The 24,343-nt window shown below is 42.4% G+C and overlaps 1 protein-coding gene across 1 annotated transcript in view; it reads left to right on the top strand.

Moving 5' to 3' along the window:
- The first annotated feature begins 231 nt into the window (after positions 1 to 231).
- The window catches only part of LOC126263289 (zinc finger SWIM domain-containing protein 5-like), a 134,463-nt gene continuing 110,351 nt past the window's right edge, over positions 232 to 24,343 (top strand). Inside the window, exons 1-2 of the mRNA XM_049960375.1 lie at positions 232 to 472; positions 19,290 to 19,398. Of these exons, the coding sequence (XP_049816332.1) occupies positions 232 to 472; positions 19,290 to 19,398 (350 nt within the window). The remainder of the gene's footprint in view (positions 473 to 19,289; positions 19,399 to 24,343) is intronic.

The following is a 24,343-nucleotide window of genomic DNA, read 5'->3' as shown; positions in this document are numbered from 1 at the left end:
ATGTGATCAAAAATGCAATAACTCTTGCATACAAAATGCAAGCTTTACAATGACTTTGAGGACGGCGGGCGCCGGTGGGCAATATTTATGGCCGCTCGGGCCTGCCTGCATATTGCATTCACACAGCGTTTGTAGATCCGGCGATGGTCCTCTCGCCCCCCCCCCCCCCCCTCCAGTGGCTCTCTCCTTTGCCCCCCTCCCCCACCCCAGTCTTTTTTAATCGCCGCAACAATGGCGGCGGCGGCGGATCAATGCTATCGGACAAAGGGGGCGCGGTCGCCGGGGACCTTGGAATTAGCGACGCAGCCATTCAGGGGGCGATCCTCATGCAAATACGGCGTGAGTCATGACGCCGCACGGGCACGCTGGGATGAGCAGAACAGGTCCCAGCGAGCGCTCGCGTGGCCGCTGGGGCGCGTGTTGCAAGATGCACGAACCGCGACGGCAGCACTTCAGAGATTTGTCCAGCTGCGTAAGGGCGACTACAGGGCAGAAGCGACAGAGGCCGAACGCAAGGGAAGGAACAAAACAACCAGGGAACACACAGTACAAAGAGTCTAAAAATTAAATAAAACTAGCCTGAATAACAGGCATCCCAGAGAAGATTTGCTGTGACAATTCGTTCTGAAGCGTTGTGGTTACACAAGCCACTACTTCTTTTTACGCATTTAAGTCGCAACTGTTCAATCTTTTTTTTCTTGGCGCTAACAGTCCTTGAAGTTTAGCTGTCTCCAGTCTGAATGCTGGTTGATACTGCTCTCCACACCGGAGTATCCTTGTGAAAAACTCTTCGTCTCTGCGAACTACTGTAATCTACATCCATTTGTAACTGCTTCCTGTAGTCTGGAGCCTTGCTCTTCCCTACAATTTTAACGCCCCCCCCCCCCCTCTTTTCCGCTCTCTCTCTCTCTCTCTCTCTCTCTCTCTCTCTCCCCCTCCCTCCCTCCCCCTCCACTCCATTACCAAACTGACGATTCCAAGGCGCCTCAGGATATCTTTTATCAACCTATACTTAATTTTAATCATGTTGTACCACAGTTGTTTTCCTCTCTCATACGATTCATTATTTCTTTATTAGTTACCACGTCTATTCCTTCTTCAGTATATTCTGTAGCATCACAAAAAATGGTTCAAATAGCTCTAAACACTATGGGTCTTAACTTCTGAGGTCATCAGTCCCCTAGAACTTAGAACGACTTAAATCTAACTAAGCTAAGGACATCACACACATCCTTGCCCAAGGCAGGATTCGAACCTGCGACCGTAGCAGCAGCGCGGTTCTAGACTGAAGCGCCTAGAACCTCTCGGCCACAGCGGCGGCTGTAGCAACATTTCAAAAGTTTTTGTTCTGTTTACCGTCCACGTAAGTAAAGCAAAGCAGTCATCAGTCCGACGGTTATTTAGAAAACCACAGTGTTTTACTAGGCACGGTCCCATTGGAGGTCGTATACCGTCGCCTTCTTCCGACCTTTGAACTACTTACCCAGCCGGTTATAAGGGCACCTACAGTTAAACGTGGATTATGTTCCACGGTGCAACTCAACATTTTTCACATCAACAGACATTGCCAGTGATTAAAAGAAGTGATAAGTGACAGATAAAAGACCCTAGTATTTGCAGGGGATCGAAGCCGAGACCTTCGGATTTTTAGTCTGGCGCATTACCTCTCTGCCATACTTCACTTCTGTACAGGAGTGCAACGTAGAAAAATTAGGAAAAACTTCCTAACTTTAAAATTTATAATCTTTGTTAACAAATTCCTCTCTTTCTGTGATGCTCTTCTTGCTGGAAATATTTACCTACATGGCGAGGTCAAGGCTACTGTTTCAACTATACATAATCAGGACAGTGACGAGCTTAGCATTGAGAGAGGATTGAACCAGTAATATTCCGAGTCACCAAAACAGTTCTCAGCAGTGCTAGACGAAATTATCATAACCTTGAACTGGGAAAGCGAAGAAGGAATACACGTTAATCGAACATAGCTGAGCCACCTTAGTTTTACTTGCAATCTAACTGTGGTTTACTTTATTTAAAAAGCACCATCATCTGTTGCAAATATACATATACACCGTAAGACGGCTTGCATTCTTGTATCAAAACTCCTGGTAGGTTAATTTACAGGCGAGTTGCCGTGAAATGCTCGCCTGGAACATGTTTTCTCAGTGTCTTTCTCTAGCGAACAATATTCGGGATGTCCTTTATGTTTTCAGATTCATTCACAATGTTTCTCACTATCATTCACGACATTTGGACAATAACACAAATTGTCGAGAAGAACCGCGTGTGTTGACTCAATTATATTAAGTAAAAATGAATGCAAAGCGTCAGAGACGACTTGATAAAGTGAGAAAGTAGAAAGATACTTGAATTTTATTCGTTGGAGAAAGACGATGAAAGCAAATGTCTCGGGCGATTATTTCAAGGTAACTCACTTTTCAGTCAGCGTGCCATGTGTTTTGACGTATCCCCTCTGGTGATCAGTGTGTGTGTGTGTGTGTGTGTGTGTGTGTGTGTGTGTGTGTGCGTGCGTGCGTGCGTGCGTGCGAAACTGGTAACGGTGTTTTTTGAATAAAGTAAACCAAAATCAAGTTTTTGATGGTTGCTGATGTACGTTATAAACACTCTGTACCACTTAACAGCCATCGATCTCTAACAGCTTCATTGCTTGATAAAACAGCACCTCAGTTTCGCTGATGGAATTTTAGTTTACCTCTAGTGCAGATAACTTCAGCAACGAATGGAAAACTTAAAAAGAGAAAGTTTGAAACGAATCTTCTATGTTAAAACAATAAGCCTAGCTAATCTACCAAAAAAAATGAACATATTGTAAAGAAAGCAGTGCGAATAAGCAATTCAGACCCAGAATAAATGGATCAGTTCTTATATTAAAAAATAAATTAGCAGAAGAGTAAAAACGGTCCCGAATGCTTCTGGTACACTAAGTAACGATTTTTTTTTAAAAAAAAAAAGTTTCAAATGGCTCTGAGCACTATGGGACTTGACTTCGCCGGCTGGAGTGGCCGAGCGGTTCTAGGCGCTACAGTCTGGAACCGCGCGACTGCTACGGTCGCAGGTTCGAATCCTGCCTCGGGCATGGATGTGTATGATGTCCTTAGGTTAGTTAGGTTTAAGTAGTTCTAAGTTCTAGGGGACTGATGACCTAAGATGTGACGTCCCATAGTGCTAAGAGCCATTTGAGCCATTTTTTGAACTTAACTTCTGAGGTCATCAGTCCCCTAGAACTTAGAACTACTTAAACCTAACTAACCTAAGGACATCACACACATCCATGCCCGAGGCAGGATTCGAACCTGCGACCGTAGCGGTCGCACGGTTGCAGACTGTTGCGCCTAGATCCGCTGACGATTTTAAAACTAAGTGTTCTAGGCGCCTGAAAAGAACTATTTACAATTTGCGGATATTAACATATTTGTCTCTTGACAGTCAGATATTAGGTATAAAATGGATTGGCGAACAGTTTGGAACGGGAGATGTAATTATGACCGTAACTGAAACGAAAGAGATCAAAATGGTTCAAATGGCTGTGAGCACTATGGGACTTAACATTTGTGGTCATCAGTCCCCTGGAACTTAGAACTACTTAAACCTAACTAACCTAAGGACATCACACACATCCATGCCCGAGGCAGGATTCGAACCTGCGACCGTAGCGGTCACGCGGTTCCAGACTGAAGCGCCTAGAACCGCACGGCCACACAGGCCGGCGACGAAAGAGAGATTGCCTGGACATGAAGCCATGTGGAAGGACGGTGAATGGGCCAATAAAGTTCTTTGCTGAATTCGTAGGGATAAGAAAAGACTGGGGTTACGACTTAATGGAAGGTGGGTAATTTTTAGATGTGACACGGATGTGTACACCTGAACACCATGGAAAAATGTAGAGCTGGCTGAGAAATGACTGATGATGATGATGAAGAAGAGGCTGACACCTGATTCGATTTCAACAATAATTGTTCCGACAATTCTTCAGAAACAAACCACTAAATAATATACGTCAGTATACTGAGAAATATTTCCACCAATGCTACAGCTGTCGTTACATTTCCTCTGAAAAGTGAGGATTTAGATTTGAAGGAAAAGTTAGACACGGCAGAGAGATTACGTGCCACCACACCTTGCGCTAGTGAAACAGTGAAATTAAATGAAATGATCGTATGGCATTGTTGGCAGGTAGGCCCCATGCGGGGAAGTTCGGCCGCCGTATTGCAAGTCCTTTTTAGTTGACTCCACTTCGGCGACTTGGGAGTCAATGATGATGAAATGGTAATGAAAGACACACACAACACCCAGTCATCACGAGACAGAGAAAATCCCTGACCCTGCCGGGAATCGAACCCGGGACCACGTGTGCGGCAAGCGAGAACGCTACCACAAGACCACGAGCTGCGGTCGGTAAGCCACTGTTCCGCCTCTTAATAACCTCGCTTCCTCATCCATAGTTTTTAAATTTGTCGGCTTGACCGTCCTACTTTGCGAGTGGTGCCTGTTACGTCATTTTATCCGAAAGAAACGGACTGCAAAGAAGCATTTCAAAGGCACTACACGGGCTGGTGAAGGCCAAGCAACGTTCCACAGTACCGCGACCTTCCGGCGCCATCTTTTTGTGACGACTCTTCGACGAAACTTGCGGTAGCATTTCCGGCCCTCGATTCTCTCTCTGGCGGCAGCAGAAAAGTGAAGCTGCTGTTACCAGGAACAGGAGAAACGATCCATTCGCGATCCCTAACAAGAAGTATCCGTAGACTTGAGATTCTGTGTTTTGCGCTGCAGTGCCAGCTGTCCGTAAATAAGTAATGTTCCAACCTGCTGTCTGGCAGGAAGTCCCTTGGCGCTGTTCACCGACCGAGTTTTTCTTCAGACTCTCGCACAGTGTGCCCTTCTGCTAGACAAGGCAAGAGTTGGGTGCCTGGGAGTGTAGCTGTTTATAATACAAGAGGATGAGTATGCGAGATGAACTTGCCCCCAGCACGTAATCCACTTCTATTTTACCGTGTAGTTGGCCGTTAACAAAGAAACTCCTCTGTACTCAACGCAGGAATTGTGCAGCAGTGGTGGTGGTTGCATTGGTGTGTGTGTGGGGGGGGGGGGGGGGGAAGAGGAGGGGAGTAGTAGTAGTAGTAGTAGTAGTAGTAGTAGTAGTAGTAGTAGTAGTAGTCCTGCCATGGTCTCTGGCTGCATTCACCCCGGCGTCAGCAGTAAATCAGATTAGATTAGATTAGTACTTGTTCCATAGATCATGAATACGACACTTCGTAATGATGTGGAACGTGTCAGGTTAATAAAAGATATTACATTACACAAAATATTAAATGACGCTCAATATTTTTAATTTTTTTTTTTTTTTTTGGTGGGGGTTGGGAAATTACCCACTTACTATATCTAAAAATGCATCTAATGAGTAGAAGGAGTTGCCATTAAGAAATTCTTTTAATTTCCTTTTAAATGCTATATGGCTATCTGTCAGACTTTTGATGCTATTAGGTAAGTGACCAAAGACTTTTGTGCAAGCATAATTTACCCCCTTCTGAGCCTAAGATAGATTTAACCTTGAGTAGTGAAGATCATCCTTTCTGCTAGTGTTGTAGCCATGTACACTGATATTACTTTTGAATTCGTTCGGATTGTTAACAACAAATTTCATAAGTGAATATATATATATATATATATATATATATATATATATATATATATATATATATATATTATATTGTGAGGCTACAGTGAAGATTTCTAACTCTTTCAATAAGTGTCTGCAGGATCATCTTGGATGAGCTCCAGCAATTATTCTCATTACACGCTTTTGTGCAATGAACACTCTTTTACTCAATGATGAGTTACCCCAGAATATGATGCCATACGAAAGCACAGAATGAAAATAGTCGTGATAAACTAATTTACTCAGATGTATATCGCCAAAATTTGCAATGACCCTAATAGTATAAGTAGCTGAACTCATACGTTTCAGCAGATCCTCAGTTTGTTTTTTCCAGTTCAACCCCTCATCGATGCATACACCTAGAAATTTTGAATATTCTACCTCAGCTACCGATTTCTGATCGAAGCCTATATTTATTAATGGTGTCATTCCATTTACTGTGTGGAACTGTATATACTGTGTTTTGTCAAAGTTCAATGAGAGCCCATTTGCAGAGAACCACTTAATGATTTTCTGAAAAACATCATTTACAATTTCACCAGTTAATTCTTGACTGTTGGGTGTGATAGCTATACTTGTATCATCGGCAAAAAGTATCAGCTTTGCATCTTCGTGAATATAGAATGGCAAGTCATTAATATATATTAAGAACAGCAGAGGACCCAAGACCGAATCTTGCGGCACCCCATTCTTGATTGTTCCCCAGTTTGAGAAATCACCAGTTTTTTCCATGTTATGTGAACTGTTTATTTCAACTTTCTGCACTCTTCCAGATTGTTGTTGTGTTGTTGTGGGCTTCAGTCCTGAGACTGGTTTGATGCAGCTCTCCATGCTACTCTATCCTGTGCAAGCTTCTTCATCTCCCAGTACTTACTGCAACCTACATCCTTCTGAATCTGCTTAGTGTATTCATCTCTTGGTCTCCCTCTACGATTTTTACCCTCCACGCTGTCCTCCAATGCTAAATTTGTGATTCCTTGATGCCTCAAAACATGTCCTACCAACCGATCCCTTCTTCTAGTCAAGTTGTGCCACAAACTTCTCTTCTCCCCAATCCTATTCAATACCTCCTCATTAGTTACGTGATCTACCCACCTTATCTTCAGCATTCTTCTGTAGCACCACATTTCGAAAGCTTCTATTCTCTTCTTGTCCAAACTAGTTATCGTCCATGTTTCACTTCCATACATGGCTACACTCCATACAAATACTTTCAGAAACGACCTCCTGACACTTAAATCTATACTCGATGTTAACAAATTTCTCTTCTTCAGAAACGATTTCCTTGTCATTGCCAGTCTACAATTTATATCCTCTCTACTTCGACCATCATCAGTTATTTTACTCCCTAAATAGCAAAACTCCTTTACTACTTTAAGTGTCTCATTTCCTAATTTAATTCCCTCAGCATCACCCGATTTAATTTGACTACATTCCATTATCCTCGTTTTGCTTTTGTTGAACATCATAATAACATAAGATGAACATCATCTTATATCCTCCTTTCAAGACACTGTCCATTCCGTTCAACAACTCTTCCAAGTCCTTTGCTGTCTCTGACAGAATTACAATGTCATCGGCGAACCTCAAAGTTTTTACTTCTTCTCCATGAATTTTACTACCTACTCCGAATTTTTCTTTTGTTTCCTTTACTGCTTGCTCAATATACAGATTGAATAACATCGGGGAGAGGCTACAATCCTGTCTCACTCCTTTCCCAACCACTGCTTCCCTTTCATGCCCCTCGACTCTTACAACTGCCATCTGGTTTCTGTACAAATTGTAAATAGCCTTTCGCTCCCTGTATTTTACCCCTGCCACCTTCAGAATTTGAAAGAGAGTATTCCAGTTAACATTGTCAAAAGCTTTCTCTAAGTCTACAAATGCTAGAAACGTAGGTTTGCCTTTTCTTAATCTCTCTTCTAAGATAAGTCGTAAGGTTAGTATTGCCTCACGTGTTCCAACATTTCTACGGAATCCAAACTGATCTTCCCCGAGGTCCGCTTCTACCAGTTTTTCCATTCGTCTGTAAAGAATTCGCGTTAGTATTTTGCAGCTGTGACTTATTAAACTGATAGTTCGGTAATTTTCACATCTGTCAACACCTGCTTTCTTTGGGATTGGAATTATTATATTCTTCTTGAAGTCTGAGGGTATTTCGCCTGTCTCATGCATCTTGCTCACCAGATGGTAGAGTTTTGTCATGACTGGCTCTCCCAAGGCCGTCAGTAGTTCTAATGGAATGTTGTCTACTCCCGGGGCCTTGTTTCGACTCAGGTCTTTCAGTGCTCTGTCAAACTCTTCACGCAGTATCTAATCTCCCATTTCGTCTTCATCTACATCCTCTTCCATTTCCATAATATTGTCCTCAAGTACATCGCCCTTGTATAAACCCTCTATATACTCCTTCCACCTTTCTGCCTTCCCTTCTTTGCTTAGAACTGGGTTTCCATCTGAGCTCTTAATATTCATACAAGCGGTTCTCTTCTCTCCAAAGGTCTCTTTAATTTTCCTGTAGGCTGTATCTATCTTACCCCTAGTGAGACAAGCCTCTACATCCTTACATTTGTCCTCTAGCCATCCCTGCTTAGCCATTTTGCACTTCCTGTCGATCTCATTTTTGAGACGTTTGTATTCCTTTTTGCCTGCTTCATTTACTGCATTCTTATATTTTCTCCTTTCATCAATTAAATTCAATATTTCTTCTGTTACCCAAGAATTTCTATTAGCCCTCGTCTTTTTACCTACTTGATCGTCTGCTGCCTTCACTACTTCATCCCTCAGAGCTACCCATTCTTCTTCTACTGTATTTCTTTCCCCCATTCCTGTCAATTGTTCCCTTATGCTCTCCCTGAAACTCTCTACAACCTCTGGTTCTTTCAGTTTATCCAGGTCCCATCTCCTTAAATTCCCACCTTTTTTCAGTTTCTTCAGTTTCAATCTGCAGTTCATAAGCAATAGATTGTGGTCAGAATCCACATCTGCCCCTGGAAATGTCTTACAGTTTAAAACCTGGTTCCTAAATCTCTGTCTTACCATTATATAATCTATCTGATACCTTTTAGTATCTCCAGGATTCTTTCAGGTATACAACCTTCTTTTAAGATTCTTGAACCAAGTGTTAGTTATGATTAAGTTATGCTCTGTGCAAAATTCTACAAGGCGGCTTCCTCTTTCATTTCTTCCCCCCAATCCATATTCACCTACTATGTTTCCTTCTCACCCTTTTCCTACTACCGAATTCCAGTCACCCATGACTATTAAATTTTCGTCTCCCTTCACTACCTGAATAATTTCTTTTATATAGTCATACATTTCATCTATTTCTTCATCATCTGCAGAGCTAGTTGGCATATAAACTTGTACTACTGTAGTAGGCATGGGCTTTGTGTCTATCTTGGCCACAATAATGCGTTCACTGTGCTGTTTGTAGTAGCTAACCCGCACTCCTATTTTTTTATTCATTATTAAACCTACTCCTGCATTACCCCTATTTGATTTTGTATTTATAACCCTGTATTCACCTGACCAAAAGTCTTGTTCCTCCTGCCACCGAACTTCACTAATTCCCACTATATCTAACTTTAACCTATCCATTTCCCTTTTTAAATTTTCTAACCTACCTGCCCGATTAAGGGATCTGACATTCCACGCTCCGATCCGTACAACGCCAGTTTTCTTTCTCCTGATAACGACGTCCTCCTGAGTAGTCCCCGCCAGGAGATCCGAATGGGGGACTATTTTACCTCCGGAATATTTTCCCAAGAGGACGCTATCATCATTTAATCATACAGTAAAGCTGCATGTCCTCGGGAAAAAATACAGCTGTAGTTTCCCATTGCTTTCAGCCGTTCGCAGTACCAGCACAGCAAGGCCGTTTTGGTTAATGTCACAAGGCCAGATCAATCATCCAGACTGTTGCCCCTGCAACTACTGAAAAGGCTGCTGCCCCTCTTCAGGAACCACATGTTTGTCTGGCCTCTCAACACATACACCTCCGTTGTGGTTGCACCTACGGTACGGCCATCTGTATCGCTGAGGCACGCAAGCCTCCCCACCAACGGCAAGGTCCATGGTTCATGGGGGGGACTCTTCCAGATTTAAACCATTTGAGCACTGCCCCATTCATACCACAGTACTTGAGCAGTAAGCTACGTTAACCTAGTTCAGTGTTTCTCAAACTGTGCTCCAGCTTCCAGCGAACCATGGAGATAGCTCAGCTGTTCCGCGAGACTTACGTGCCTTTCAAGAACGCAATTTCAAAACAATAAAAATTAACGACTCTCTGCAAATTAAAAGGAAGAGAATAACAAATAACCCTCGCTTCCACGCTTCCACCTCTTAATTCGGATAGGCGGTATGAATGCGACTTCAACAAAGAATAGAGCTGTTTTTATCCCGGGTTCCCGGGTTCGATTCCCGGCGGGGTCAGGGATTTTCTCTGCCTCGTGATGACTGGGTGTTGTGTGGTGACCTTAGGTTAGTTAGGTTTAATTAGTTCTAAGTCCTAGGGGACTGATGACCATAGATGTTAAGTCCCATAGTGCTCAGAGCCATTTGAACCGTTTGAACCATTTGTTATCAGAGACTAGAAGGCAACCTTGTATACTGCAAACTCAACAATGACGAACGACTGCACCGCTACAGCAGGCAATTTTGAATGACGCTTTCAATCAGTCTTTCCAAATAAAGAGGAAATTAAATACTAAAATGAACTGTGGATTAAAAACCCGTTTACTCTCATTGCACGATCTTAGAAAATTTCATTGAACTGACATCTGATTCATCGCTCGAATATAATCTGTCACAGATGAATAGATTTTGAGAAAACTTTTAGCTAAATTTCAACAAAATCTGCGCTATGAGCCCTCAGACTTATGTGAGTATAGTAAAAAATATATACGTGAATGCTATTGCTTCCATTAGATATCAGGATAGAGTGATACTGAGAGTTGAAAAGAGAGTTAGACCAAACTAAACTATTCTCAGTTCCCCTTGAGGAAGTTTTACTATCCCTAAGCTGGGGAAAAAATGAATGAGCATATGTTAGTGGAACAAACGTGATCGACCTACGTTTTGCAGATGCTATCGTAACGTTTGCCTTTAGTGTAGGTGAGCAACTACTGAAGAAATAACACAGCAAGTCTGGAAGTATACCTGAAAATCAGTTAGACTAAAATAATGTGTAGTCAACACATCATAAGACAAATAGGGCAAATTAAAAGTCGTAGTACAAATTTTGTGTTTAGTATAGTTGAAGTCGAACACTGAATGAACAGGAAAACAATAACCAGAAGAGCAGAAATGGCGTGGAGTGCTGTTGGTGAACTAAATAAGACAAGGATACATGGAAGTCACTTATTTAATTTCAGAATGGCGCTGCGACATACAGTGGAAATCAGGGCAATTGGGGTTTTCAACATGTGCTAAGAACACTTAAATCTCATAAAAAAACAGAGTTACGTACACCTACTCAAGTCCTCTGTGTCACATACACCGCTCACGGGAAGACATACAAACGCAGCCTGGAATGGAGATAGCCCGTTACTGTGCAAACACTTAGTAGTGTTTTCGGTGATAATTTTCTTAAATCTGTTTCATCTGTAATAGATATTGCAGTTATATGTGTTATGTTTTACATGATTAATAATAATAATAATACAGGGTGATTCAAAAAGAATACCACAACTTTAGGAATTTAAAACTCTGCAACGACAAAAGGCAGAGCTAAGCACTATCTGTCGGCGAATTAAGGGAGCTATAAAGTTTCATTTAGTTGTACATTTGTTCGCTTGAGGCGCTGTTGACTAGGCGTCAGCGTCAGTTGATGCTAAGATGGCGACCGCTCAACAGAAAGCTTTTTATGTTATTGAGTACGGCAGAAGTGAATCGACGACAGTTGTTCAGCGTGCATTTCGAACGAAGTATGGTGTTAAACCTCCTGATAGGTGGTGTATTAAACGTTGGTATAAACAGTTTACAGAGAATGGGTGTTTGTGCACAGGGAAAAGTTCTGGACGGCCGAGAACGAGTGATGAAAATGTAGCACGCATCCAGCAAGCATTTGTTCGCAGCCCAGGAAAATCGGCTCGCAGAGCTAGCAGAGAGCTGCAAATTCCACAATCAACTGTATGGAGAGTCCTACGAAAAAGGTTAGTTATGAAACCTTATCGTCTGAAATTGGTTCAAGCACTGTCTGCAGCTGATAAGATTAAAAGAATCGATTTCTGTGATTTTATCCTTGCTCAAATGGAAACAGATGAATCTTTCGTTTCAAAGATTGTGTTTAGTGATGAAGCAACTTTCCACACTAACGGGAAAGTCAACCGTCACAATGTCTGTATATGGGGCACTGAGAATCCGCGGGAAACAACTCAGTATGAACGTGACTCGCCTAAGGTGAACGTTTTCTGTGCCATTTCAGCCAATAAAGTTTTTGGTCCCTTTTTCTTCGAAGGTGCTACTGTAAATGGACTACAGTATCTGGAGATGTTAGAGAATTGGCTGTTCCCTCAGCTCGAACAAGAAGCACAACAATTCGTATTTCAGCAGGATGGAGCGCCACCACATTGGCACTTATCTGTCCGTAACTACCTGAACGTCAACTACCCGAGGCGATGGATCGGCCGCCAGGCAGCCCGTGACAGAGCACTTCATCACTGGCCTCCAAGAAGCCCTGATCTTACCCCCTGCGATTTTTTCTTATGGGGGTATGTTAAGGATATGGTGTTTCGGCCACCTTTCCCAGCCACCATTGATGATTTGAAACGAGAAATAACAGCAGCTATCCAAACTGTTACGCCTGATATGCTACAGCGAGTGTGGAACGAGTTGGAGTATCGGGTTGATATTGCTCGAGTGTCTGGAGGGGGCCATATTGAACATCTCTGAACTTGTTTTTGAGTGAAAAAAAACCTTTTTAAATACTCTTTGTAATGATGTATAACAGAAGGTTATATTATGTTTCTTTCATTAAATACACATTTTTAAAGTTGTGGTATTCTTTTTCAATCACCCTGTATATTCCATCAAAGTCAAAATCTAGGAATCAGAAGAAGACTCAAGAAGCTGATGAAATAATCGACAACATACTGAGCAGCTGCAGAAAAATCACACAGAGACAGATTATAAGAAAAGGAACAACGTTGTTGTGTAAATGGTACACTGAAACTTGTGCCAGATCATCTGCCAGTGGAAAAGAACTGGTCGGATCATAAATCGGAATATGATGTCGAAATAAGCAAGCCATTTTACTCTAAACCAACACGCCTAACACATGTGGATTTTCGACATTACTATTTCAGACGAGAGCGGAATCTACGAAAAATAGTTGGAAACGGTTACTAAGTAGGAAGACCTGAAAATAAAATTTCGTCAATTCTGGCGTAAGCCAGTAAAAGATATCCCACTGGATGTTGGCACACTGGGTGCACCGCCATAAAATCTCAACAGCTACTCATAAAATATCCATCTCACAACTGCAAAACCCCTTTGCTGTGATCTGTGGGCGTTATCCGTCGTTACGTTACGAACTGCTAGGCGCTTGGAAAGTACCAGACTGGCGAAAAAATACGAAATTCAGTCTAGTAATGTTGTTTTCTGCCTTGACTGTCCTCTGTTATGTCAATATTAACAAACTATTTGACTGTCGAGCACTGACTGCTTCCCAGCAGTGGCATTCTACGTCTACGTATATAAAAAGAGTGACAGAGGCTATATTTTTTGTGTTGTGTCAGATTTCCAGAATTCTTCACGTCTCATAATGGCTACAGTGTAGGAAGAATGATGACTAATAGCGCTTTGTATGAGTTACTGGTCATAGGATTGTATTTTATCGTACAATATTCTTGGAATTTTTTAAATTTTTTTCTCGAAAGCTGTTAGTCAGCTTTCTGAGAATGTTAGCTACCTGAGATTTTCTAGCAGTTCTGTTATACTTACCAGGAAACTCTTGGCAGCCGGCCGGAGTGGCCGTGCGGTTCTGGGCGCTACAGTGTGGAACCGAGCGACCGCTACGGTCGCAGGTTCGAATCCTGCCTCGGGCATGGATGTGTGTGATGTCCTTAGGTTAGTTAGGTTTAATTAGTTCTAAGTTCTAGGCGACTGATGACCTCAGAAGTTAAGTCGCATAGTGCTCAGAGCCATTTTTGAACTCTTGGCGATTTATGCAAATACCATAAAAGTATTTTTTGGATTACGAAATAAATTAACGACTCAAGACATTCGTGGCTGTAACGCTACGTGGAACAAATTAGTAACGATTATTTTTGGTAAGTAATTAGTTTTTGTAAATACGGTGTACTCGCGTCTTTGCAGGTGGGCCGTACGTTTAATTTCTCAACGATCTCGCGATAAATCTCGATGGCGGCGCGCACCGTTGTTCAGCCGCACCTCCAATCAATTTTCAATTAACACGATCTTGTGATTTATAAGAAGAGGAATTTTAAAAGCGTTCCCAGGCAGTTTAATTAAATCTACAGCGGCGTTCTATTAGGATCACCAGCCGTCCGTCAACATTTTTCCGTTGTTATTCCGCAGGCATGCCTCTCCTTTGTGAACAATTCGTGCAGCCGGCCGGATATTAATCGCGTAAAAGGCAGTCGGTATGAAGGGAATGTTTCAATATGTTCTGATGGCCCGCGGCGGACTCCACATTCTTGCCGCCATTTTGTCCCCCCTCGCTATCTCTCCAGTTCTTTTTTATTTTACCCACTCTTCTCTTCTACTCTTTGTTCTTCCGCTTGTGTCGCCATCTTTTTACCTCACTTCCCGTGGGATGCGGCGTGGAAACTAGCTATTTGTTCCGCCTCCATTAGCCGCTTTCCAGAACGATTTGCAATTTCATCATCGAGAATAACTTGCCATTTTCTTAAAATGAGAAAAAGGAACTTGTTTGCGTCGGGCCTCGGTTGCTATTTTTGTGTGGATGCGCATTTGAGGGATGAAAGAAACAGTACCCTCTAGTTTCGCAAATTTTGATAGTGATGAAGTCGAAGAGAAAATTGTCTTGCAGATACCTGCATGCTCCTTCCTGTTGCGTACCTACGGCAAAAGCGGGCTGGTTAAAAAAAAAAAATGACGGCTATACTGATTTTTTTTAACTACAATACTTTAAGTTCTGCAGTTTTCTAATTCCTAAGCAGATTTGTATCTTGATAAACTGGTTCACAAACTATAAACATTCCTTGCTCCTAAGATATTTCTTCTTCGCTGCTATTTTAAGAGCCCTTTGCTACTATTGAACCTTGTTACGCTACACTCAATCTTTCCTTTCGTCTAGTATGAATTTTCAAAAGACTTCTTTCTTCACCTGTCATTTGTGTAGCCGAGTCATTTTGGTTGGGGTTGGGTTGTTTGGGGGAGGAGACCAGACAGCGAGGTCATCGGTCTCATCGGATTAGGGAAGGACGGGGAAGGAAGTCGGCCGTGACATTTCAAAGGAACCATCCCGGCATTTGCCTGGAGCGATTTAGGGAAATCACGGAAAACCTAAAACAGGATGGCCAGACGCGGGATTGAACCGTCGTCCTCGCGAAGACTCATTTTGGATCTACAGCCTATTTAAATTTGGAGGTCCAATATTATCAATGCGTGCTTTTCATTTCCACGTTGTGCCCTAAGAACAAACGTGGGACATCTTCCTTCGCCGACGATGGAGTGAAACTTGATGATGACCTACAAAGAATGTGTGTTCTGTAACCTCATCGTAAGTTGCAACTGCTAAATATCAAAACTAAAATGAAAGTGTTGACGCTCTACATCAAAGATATTATAAGATAAAAATATCCTTATCATGTTATGGATATTGAGGAAAACTATGCTAACTTAAGTGCAGTTCTTCTGAGATGAAGCTCTAAAAATGAGATAACAATTAAATTTTATAAAACAATAGTTTGTAACAACGCTTCCGTATCTTTGCGAATCTCGCAGGAGACGTCCATGTATTTCGGAAGTATATTCCTTCTTCACGCCTTCTTAAAATGAATTTTAAGAACATTGTTATACTCAGTACCGATTTCGGGTGAAATCATACTAACCAAATAATTTGAACTACAAACACATACTTACCAGGCATGTGATGTTAATAAAAGCTTGCGAAGACAGCAGAATGGAGAGAAAACTGATGTCTATCGCTACAACGCTAGAACAAAAAAATACTTCTATTACTTATTACTAAATGCGTCAGTGGCTTGGAATGAGTTCAACATGCAACCACAAACATCTCTGATCATTTGCTTGATAACAAATAATGTCTGACGGATAGCAAAGCAAAAAATCGTGCCTAAAATAATTTTTTCTTGTCAATTCCTTCTACTCCATAGACAAAATTTCAACTAACAATTGGTAGCAAGTGTAACTAATGAAAACTAAACTGAATCGTAACTCTACTTACATGAGAAGTATTAAAGACTAATGTTGTTGTAGTGGTCATCGGTTCAGAGACTGGTTTGATGCAGCTCTCCATGCTACTCTATCCTGTGCAAGCTTCTTCATCTCCGAGTAACTACTGCAACCAACATCCTACTTAATGTGTTTAGAGTACTCATGCCTTGGTCTCTCTCTACGATTTTTACCCTTCGCTCTTCCCTCCAGTACTAAATTGATGGGCCCATGATGCCTCAGAACGTGTCCTACAAACCGATCCGTTCTTCTAGTCAAGTTGTGAAACAAATTTCTCTTCTCCCCAATTCTATTCAATACCGCCTCATTAGTTACGTGATCTACCCATCTAATCTTCAGCATTCTTTTGTAGTACCACATTTCGAAAGCTTCTATTGTCTTCTTGTCTAAAATGTTTATCGTCTATGTTTCACTTCCATACAAAGCTACTCTCCATACAAATACTTTCAGAAAAGACTTCCTTACATTTAAATCCATACTCGATGTTAACAAATTTCTCTTCTCCAGAAACGCTTTCCTCGCCATAGAAAGTCTACATATTATATCCTCTCTACTTCGACCATCATCAGTTATTTTGCTCCACAAATAGCAAAACTCATTTACTACTTTAAGTGTCTCATTTCCTAATCTAATTCCATCAGTATCATCTGATTTAGTTAGACTACTTCCATTATTCTCATTTTACTTCTGTTGATGTTCATCTTATATCCTCTTTTCAATACACTGTCCATTCCGTTCAACTGGTCTTCCAGCTCCTTTGCTGTCTCTGACAGAATTACAATGTCATTGGCAAACTTCAAAGTTTTTATTTATTCTCCCTGGATTTTAATTTCTAATCCAGATTTTTCTTTTGTTTCCTTTAGTGCTTGCTCAATACACTTGTGGTTGCACGTAAGGTACGGCTATCTGTATCATTGAGGCATACAAGCCTTCCCACCAACGGCAAGGTCCATAAGACTAACACGTACATTTAAGCCAGTGTGCTATTTAGTAACCAGTAAATGGCCATCACGAATATGTAGCGTGAATCGTTCCACACCATTTCGGCAACATTCGAGCTAACTGTCTACGGAATGTAGGACTAATCGACTGACTTTCTGTCAGGACAGAGGGACACAAGTCCAAAAAATCTGCGAACCTCCGTTGTATAGCAGGATTGTTGTACAAGAAAAATTTTAATACCTACGAATGTTGCGACGGACATAACTGCGTTATAGGCTCATAGCAAATGACTCTCATGATCTAAAAATATGACAGTACGTGTTGTTAAACCTTACTCTGAAAATCGGGTGCGTCCATTGCATTAAAGTTTCTTCGATGTAGATTCACAAGAAAGTAAACATGTGTCGATTGGTTCAAAATCATTTCATTCTGGTGTATATTTTAGCTACCTCTAAGAACTAAAGTCTTGATATATTTTTAATACCATTGTTTTTTAATTGTGTTCTGAATAAAAGCAAGTTACCCATATTTCGCATTAAAAGGAACAACGTAATCCTTCTTCACTTCACGGTTTGCCTGGTGTAATGGTCAGCATAGTTGCCTTCCAAGCAGTTGATCCGGGTTCGATTCCCGGCCACCGCAGCCGGCTTTTATTTTTGCGTATGAGTGCTTTTGCCACGCGCCCTTAAATTAATGTTTTTTTCTCCCCTCTTACTCCCTGCAAGCCACCCTATAGTGTGTGTGTCTTCATCCAGACTGTTGTTGCCATTTTTCCCAAGGTCAACTTTTGTTAGTCCCTCTGGTCTGTATTTTTTTTTATTAGTTTTGGAAGTTTTCCCTCATTTAGTGGCATGATCTTTCCATTCTCCCTACTTCTGTTTTTGTTCCAACTTCGATAACGTTTAATTCTGTTCGTATTTTATGATTATTTAATCTATCCACTGTAGGGCATACTCCGACTTTTCTAAGAAATTTCATTTTCACTGTCTGAATATTGTTTAAATCCCTCCTTAATAAGATCTACGACTCGTTCTCTCATATGTCAGAAATACCGTCATTATTTCGTAGATTTCGCTGTTGCACCTTTCCTAGTCTTCTTATTCAGTATTCTGGTCGTATTCCACATACACGTTTAACACTTCGTATCTTTATTTCGATATAAGTGTTCATATCGTAAATTATGTCAACATCTACGTAATGGTAATGTGACATCTGTTCGATAGAAGGGTCAAGGATTATTATTTTTGAGCGGAGAAGATATTTACTTGGAATCTACCACTATGTGGAACTGATATTTCTAGATCATACCTGTAATGTTTTGCAATTTCTAATACGTACATGAAACCATTGGAGGTCATCTTTTGATTTATAAACCGTGGTAACATCGTGTGTATCAAAACTCATTTTTATTGTTAAAATCTAATGGCGTCAAATTTTGAAAAAGAAAAACGAGATTTTTATTTTACATTGCTATAAAGTTGTGTTCTTTGGCCTCGAAAACATTCAGGTGTAGACTACTTCTGTTTGCAGCCGCTGACTTTAATTCATTTCGTAGCGTACGACAGCATTCCACTGTTAGCAATTTCATACACGTGTAATACGGTACAATTAAGTTTAATCAAATAGCTGGAAGTGAAGTAAACACTAAACCACAAACGCTGCTGCTACGGTCACAGGTTCGAATCCTGCCTCGGGCATGGATGTGTGTGCTGTCCTTAGGTTAGTTAGGTTTAAGTAGTTCTAAGTCTAGGGAACTGATGACCTCAGATGGCTCAAATGGCTCAAATGGCTCTGAGCACATCTGAGCACATCTGTGGTCATCTGTCCCCTAGAACTTAGACCTACTTAAACCTAACCTAACCTAAGGACATCACACACATCCATGCCCGAGGCAGGATTCGAACCTGCGACCGTAGCGGTCGCGCGGTTCCAGACTGAAGCGCCTAGAACCGCACGGCCACACCGGCCGGCTGACCTCAGATGTTAAGTCTCATAGTGCTCAGAGCCATTTGAACTATTTGAACTAAACCACAAAGACCTCTGCGAAACAGTGAAACAGCACCATAACAGGTCAGGGACAAAGAGGAAAGTGCAAGGGAGGGAGGTAGATCCTAATGTTTTGAGAACCAATGATCGTTTCGTATGGTAAGTGTTCGGTTTGGAACCATGTTGGCTGGCTGCAGTAATGCGAGGTGTATTTGTATTGCATTGCTTCTTTGTGTTTGTGGTGCGCGAGCGCGCTGACGTGTGCTGTTGTGTTTTGCAGGCTTCCACCTGAGTGGCGTGGTGACGACACCCCGGTCAGCCAGCCCCACCTCCTCCTCGTACAGCCTCGAGCCCGACAAGAAGTACAAAGTCTCCGTCAGCTTCGACAGGTAAGCACACTGACGTTTTATTATATCCTCTCTGCATTTCGCTGCAGCTCTCGAGTGGAAATGTGCTCTCGTCTAGACTGGCTAGTCAATTAACCGTACCTCATTTTGGATGTCCGCCCCCGGTAGCTGAGTGGTCAGCACGACGGACTGTCAATCCTAAGGCCCCGGGTTCGATTCCCGGCTGGGTCGGAGATTTTTCTCCGCTCAGGGACTGGGTGTTGTGTTGTCCTGATCATCATCATTTCATGCCCTACATTGGGGCCGGCACGGTATCTCAGAGTGTTCGGTCAGAGTGTTAGCTTCCCTCTGTAATAAAAAAACTGAGTTAATCGATCAACAACGAACTTAAACGGATGTCTTACGACGTCCGCCCCGAGCACATGCAACGAACGAAAGCAGCCGGCGCGGTAGCTCAGCGTGTTCGGTCAGAGAGCCAGAGGCCCTCTGTAATAAAAAAACTGAGGTAATGGATCAACAACGAACTAAAAAAAAAGAGGTAGCTGAGTGGTCAGCGCGACGGACTGTCAATCCTAAGGGCCCGGGTTGGATTCCCGGCTGGGTCGGAGATTTTCTCCGCTCAGGGACTGGGTGTTGTGTTGTCCTTATCATCATTTCATCCCCATCGGCGCGCAAGTCGCCGAAGTGGCGTCAAATGGAAAAAATTGCACCAGGCAAGCGGTCTACCCGACGGGAGGCCCTCGTCACACGCCATTATATATCTTGGATGATCAGGTCAGATGAAATCATGTCATAACATTTACATTTAGAAGTAGCGATACTTCTATCGTAAGTGGCTGTGAGCTCAAACAAACGGTTAATTGGACCGCCGCGGCTAGGGGAGCCTGCATCCCTGATTTGTGCTTCTGTGAAAGCAGAACATACACGTGGTATAAGAATTCCTGTCCTTACAATAATTTATCTGCCTATTTCCCTCCTAACAGGCCTTAAAACACCTAGAACTAATAAACCTCTTCCACTTTACCCTCCCAGTTGAGCACATCTGTTGTGGCCTGGGCGAAGACAGACTCAACAAAAGTTGTATTCCTGGACACCGAGAAAGCACTCGGCGTGTCTGCCACGATGGCCTCATTTACAATCTTGATCACCTTGGGCGCCGACAACACACTCTGGATTACCGACACAGTCGTCACGAAGCGGCAGTTCTTAGTAAGAAATACACTGAAGCGCCAAAGAAATTGGTACAGGCAATCGTATTCAAATACAGAGATATGAAAACAGGCAGAAGGCGGAACTGCGGTCGGGAACACCTATGTAAGACTACAAGTGTCTGGCGCAGTTCTTAGAGCGGTTACTGCTGCTACAATGTCAGGTTATCAAGATTTAAATGAGTTTAAACGTGGTGTTATAGTCGGCGCTCGAGCGATGGGACACAGCATCTCCGAGGTAGCGATGAAGTGGGGATTTTCCCGTACGACCATTTCACCAGTGTACCGCGAATATCAGGACTCAGGTAAAACATCAAATCTCCGACATCGCTACGGCCAGAAAAAGATCCCGCAAGAACAGGACCAACGACGACTGAAGAGATTCGTTCAACATGACAAATTGCTGCAGTTTTCAATGCTGGGCCATCTACAAGTGTCAATGTGCGAATCATTCAACGAAACGTCATTGATATGGGCTTTCGGAGCCAAAGGCCCACTCTTGTACTCTTGATGACTGCACAGCACAACGCTCTCCCGTCAAAACCAACATTGGTCTGTTGATGACAGAAAACATGTTGCCTGGTCTGACGAGTCTCGTTTCAAATTGTATGGAGCGGACGTGTAGGGGTACGGAGACAACCTCATAAATCCATGGATCCTGCGTGTCAGCAGGGGACTGTTCAACCTAGTGGATGCTCTGTAATGGTGTGGGGCGTGTGCATTTGGTGTGATATGGGATCCCTGATATGTCTAGATACGACTGTGACAGGTAACAGGTACGCAAGCATCCTGGCTGATAACTTGCATCCATTCATGTCCAGATGGGTGGCGAACTCGTAACGAATTTCAAATTTATTCAACGTTGCAATATTGTTTACAAATGTTAAGGAGACGATTTTAATGTATTATAGGGTTGGGTAGCCCTTATGGATACACTTCGCTGAGTTTTTATTTTGGCCATTACTCTGTTAATATACGGTTGACCAACTGACGAAGAAACACATTAGTAGTAGAGTGCTAGCCCTGATGACAGTCGCGTGAAGTCGTGACATGCACTCCACAGCACACTAAAAGCGTTGGGGATCCATCCTGACAAAATATCGCTGAAACTCGATGGCGGCCTCAAATGTACGTGATACTGAAATCAGGTGTCTGATTTATCTTCAGCCCGCATCTCGTGGTCGTGCGGTAGCGTTCTCGCTTCCCACGTCTGGGTTCCCGGGTTCGATTCCCGGCGGGGTCAGGGATTTTCTCTGCCTCGTGATGGCTGGGTGTTGTGTGCTGTCCTTAGGTTAGTTAGGTTTATGTAGTTCCAAGTTCTAGGGGACTTATGACCACAGCAGTTGAGTCCCATAGTGCTCAGAGCCATTTATCTTCAGCTCTTACACAGCTATCTCAACAGCACAACAAAAATGCGCGTTATCAGCAAGCTAAAATTCTCTCTGTACCACTACGTAACACTGCCGTGTTCCCAAAATCGTTTCCTGTGTCAGGAATCCGACTTTGGAACAATCTTCTTCAACTTAATTAGGGAAATAAAATCCTTTTAAAACTTCAAAAGACAGTTAATGATCCACCTTCTATCACAACAGCTATTTCTTCCATATAACTTGTCTGCAGCTCACTCTCGTCAGCCCTCTCCTGTTCTTTCTTAGCAGCCATTGTCACTGTTATTTCAATCTTCTCGTGTTTCATTATCACTTCCGCTTCTGACTATAGCAACGTGTTAGCCCTCCAAATGTTCTATCTGGTCAATGTAATTCTTAATGCCTTTATTATTATCATTATTAATACTTATTATTATTTTAAAAATAACAATACAAATATCATTATTATGGATGTTTTGTACCATTTTTAGTAAGTATTGTTCCTGGTAGGTTGCAACAGAGGCCTTTAAGCCCTAATCTGGTGAGGCTAACTAAGCAATAAATAGGCCGGCCGGGGTGGCCTAACCTAAGGACATCACACACATCCATACCCGAGACAGGATTCGATCCTGCGACCGTAGCGGTCGAGCGGGTCCAGACTGTAGCGCCTAGAACCGCACGGCCACTCCGGCCGGCTGTATGTTATCATTAGACGATCAATTCCTATTACAAAATGATCTGGAGAGAATTTCTGTATGGTGCGGCGGGCCGAAGTGGCCGTGCGGTTAAAGGCGCTGCAGTCTGGAACCGCAAGACCGCTACGGTCGCAGGTTCGAATCCTGCCTCGCGCATAGATGTTTGTGATGTCCTTAGGTTAGTTAGGTTTAACTAGTTCTAAGTTCTAGGGGACTAATGACCTCAGAAGTTGAGTCCCATAGTGCTCAGAGCCATTTGAACCATTTGTATGGTGCGAAAAGTGGCAACTGGAACTAAACAAAGAAAAGTGCGAGATCATCCACAAGGGTACTAAAAGAAATCCGATAAATTTTGGGTATACGATAAATCGCACAAATCTAAGGCCTGTCAATTCGACTAAATACCTAGGAATTACAGTTACGAGCAACTTAAATTGTAAAGACCACATAGATAATATTGTGGGGAAGGCGAAACAAAGACTGCGCTTTGTTGGCAGAACACTTAGAAGATGCGACAAACCCACTAAAGAGAGAGAGCCTGCATTACACTTGTCCGTCCTCTACTGGAATGTTGCTGCGCGGTGTGGGATCCTTACCAGGTAGGATTGAATGAGTACTTCGAAAAAGTGCAAAGAAGGGCAGCTCGTTTCGCGTTGTCGCTCAATAGGGGCGAGAGCGTCACTGATATGATATGCGAGTTGGGAAACAATGGCGGTTTTCTTTGCGGCGAAATCTATTTACGAAATTTCAATCACCAACTCTCTCCTCCGAATGCTAAAATATTTTGTTGACACCCATGTGTATAAGGAGAAATGATCATTATCATAAAATAAGAGAAATCAGAGCTTGAACGGAAAGATTTAGGTGTTCCATTTTCCCACGTGCCATACGAGAGTGGAATGGTAGAGAAGTAGTATGAAAATGGTTCGATGAACCCCCCGCCAGGCACTCAAGTGTGATTTGCGGAGTAACGATGTAGATACATTTCCTTCTGGGCAAAAAGTTTTTTTTTTTTTGGGGGGGGGGGGGTGTGATCAAGTTAAATGGGTATCTGGGAAAAATTATTAGTTTTGCATTCCTTGTACATGAACGTGATGGCACGTCTGAATGGATATAAAAACAGGCATAGCGTGAGGTGGTAGTAGAGTCAGAATCTAATATGTTTCTACCCATTTTACTCACAGTCGTCTTCAATTATTCTTAAAACAGCGCAAGTAATATGTTCTTTGACAGTCCACCATGGGTTTATATAGGGAGTAATGGGTATAAGTACAGATATTTTTATTGATGACCGAGGACAGTGCACAGAGCAACATTACATCAGTATTTACTTCATTTGCAGACTAATAATTACGACTATTAGTAGTAGTATGCTTTTCCGTTGGTTAGTACCTCCAAATACATGTGGCAACAGCAAGCCATTGACGCTGGGCAGCATGTCACGTGTTGAAGTGTGGACACGTAACGGTTCGTCTACACCGCTTAGTGGTGGTTACGACTGTTCCGAAAACATCAGGTACTGAATTTGTGATGTGTTTGCGGAAAGACTGCCTGACGCAAAGAAAAAACAGCGAACACAGAAATGTGCGTAAATATTAAAATAGGATATATATAAATATGTGCACTCGGGGCCGCTTTTTAAGGTCCAAGGGGCACAAAGCCAGCACTTGGAGGGCCAAGGTAAGAAGGCCGCCACCGGCATCACAACTTTTAAGTT

The sequence above is a fragment of the Schistocerca nitens genome, chromosome 6, assembly GCF_023898315.1.
Source record: "Schistocerca nitens isolate TAMUIC-IGC-003100 chromosome 6, iqSchNite1.1, whole genome shotgun sequence".
NCBI classification, from domain to species: Eukaryota; Metazoa; Arthropoda; class Insecta; order Orthoptera; family Acrididae; genus Schistocerca; species Schistocerca nitens.
This window is presented reverse-complemented; position numbering and strand designations above follow the sequence as displayed.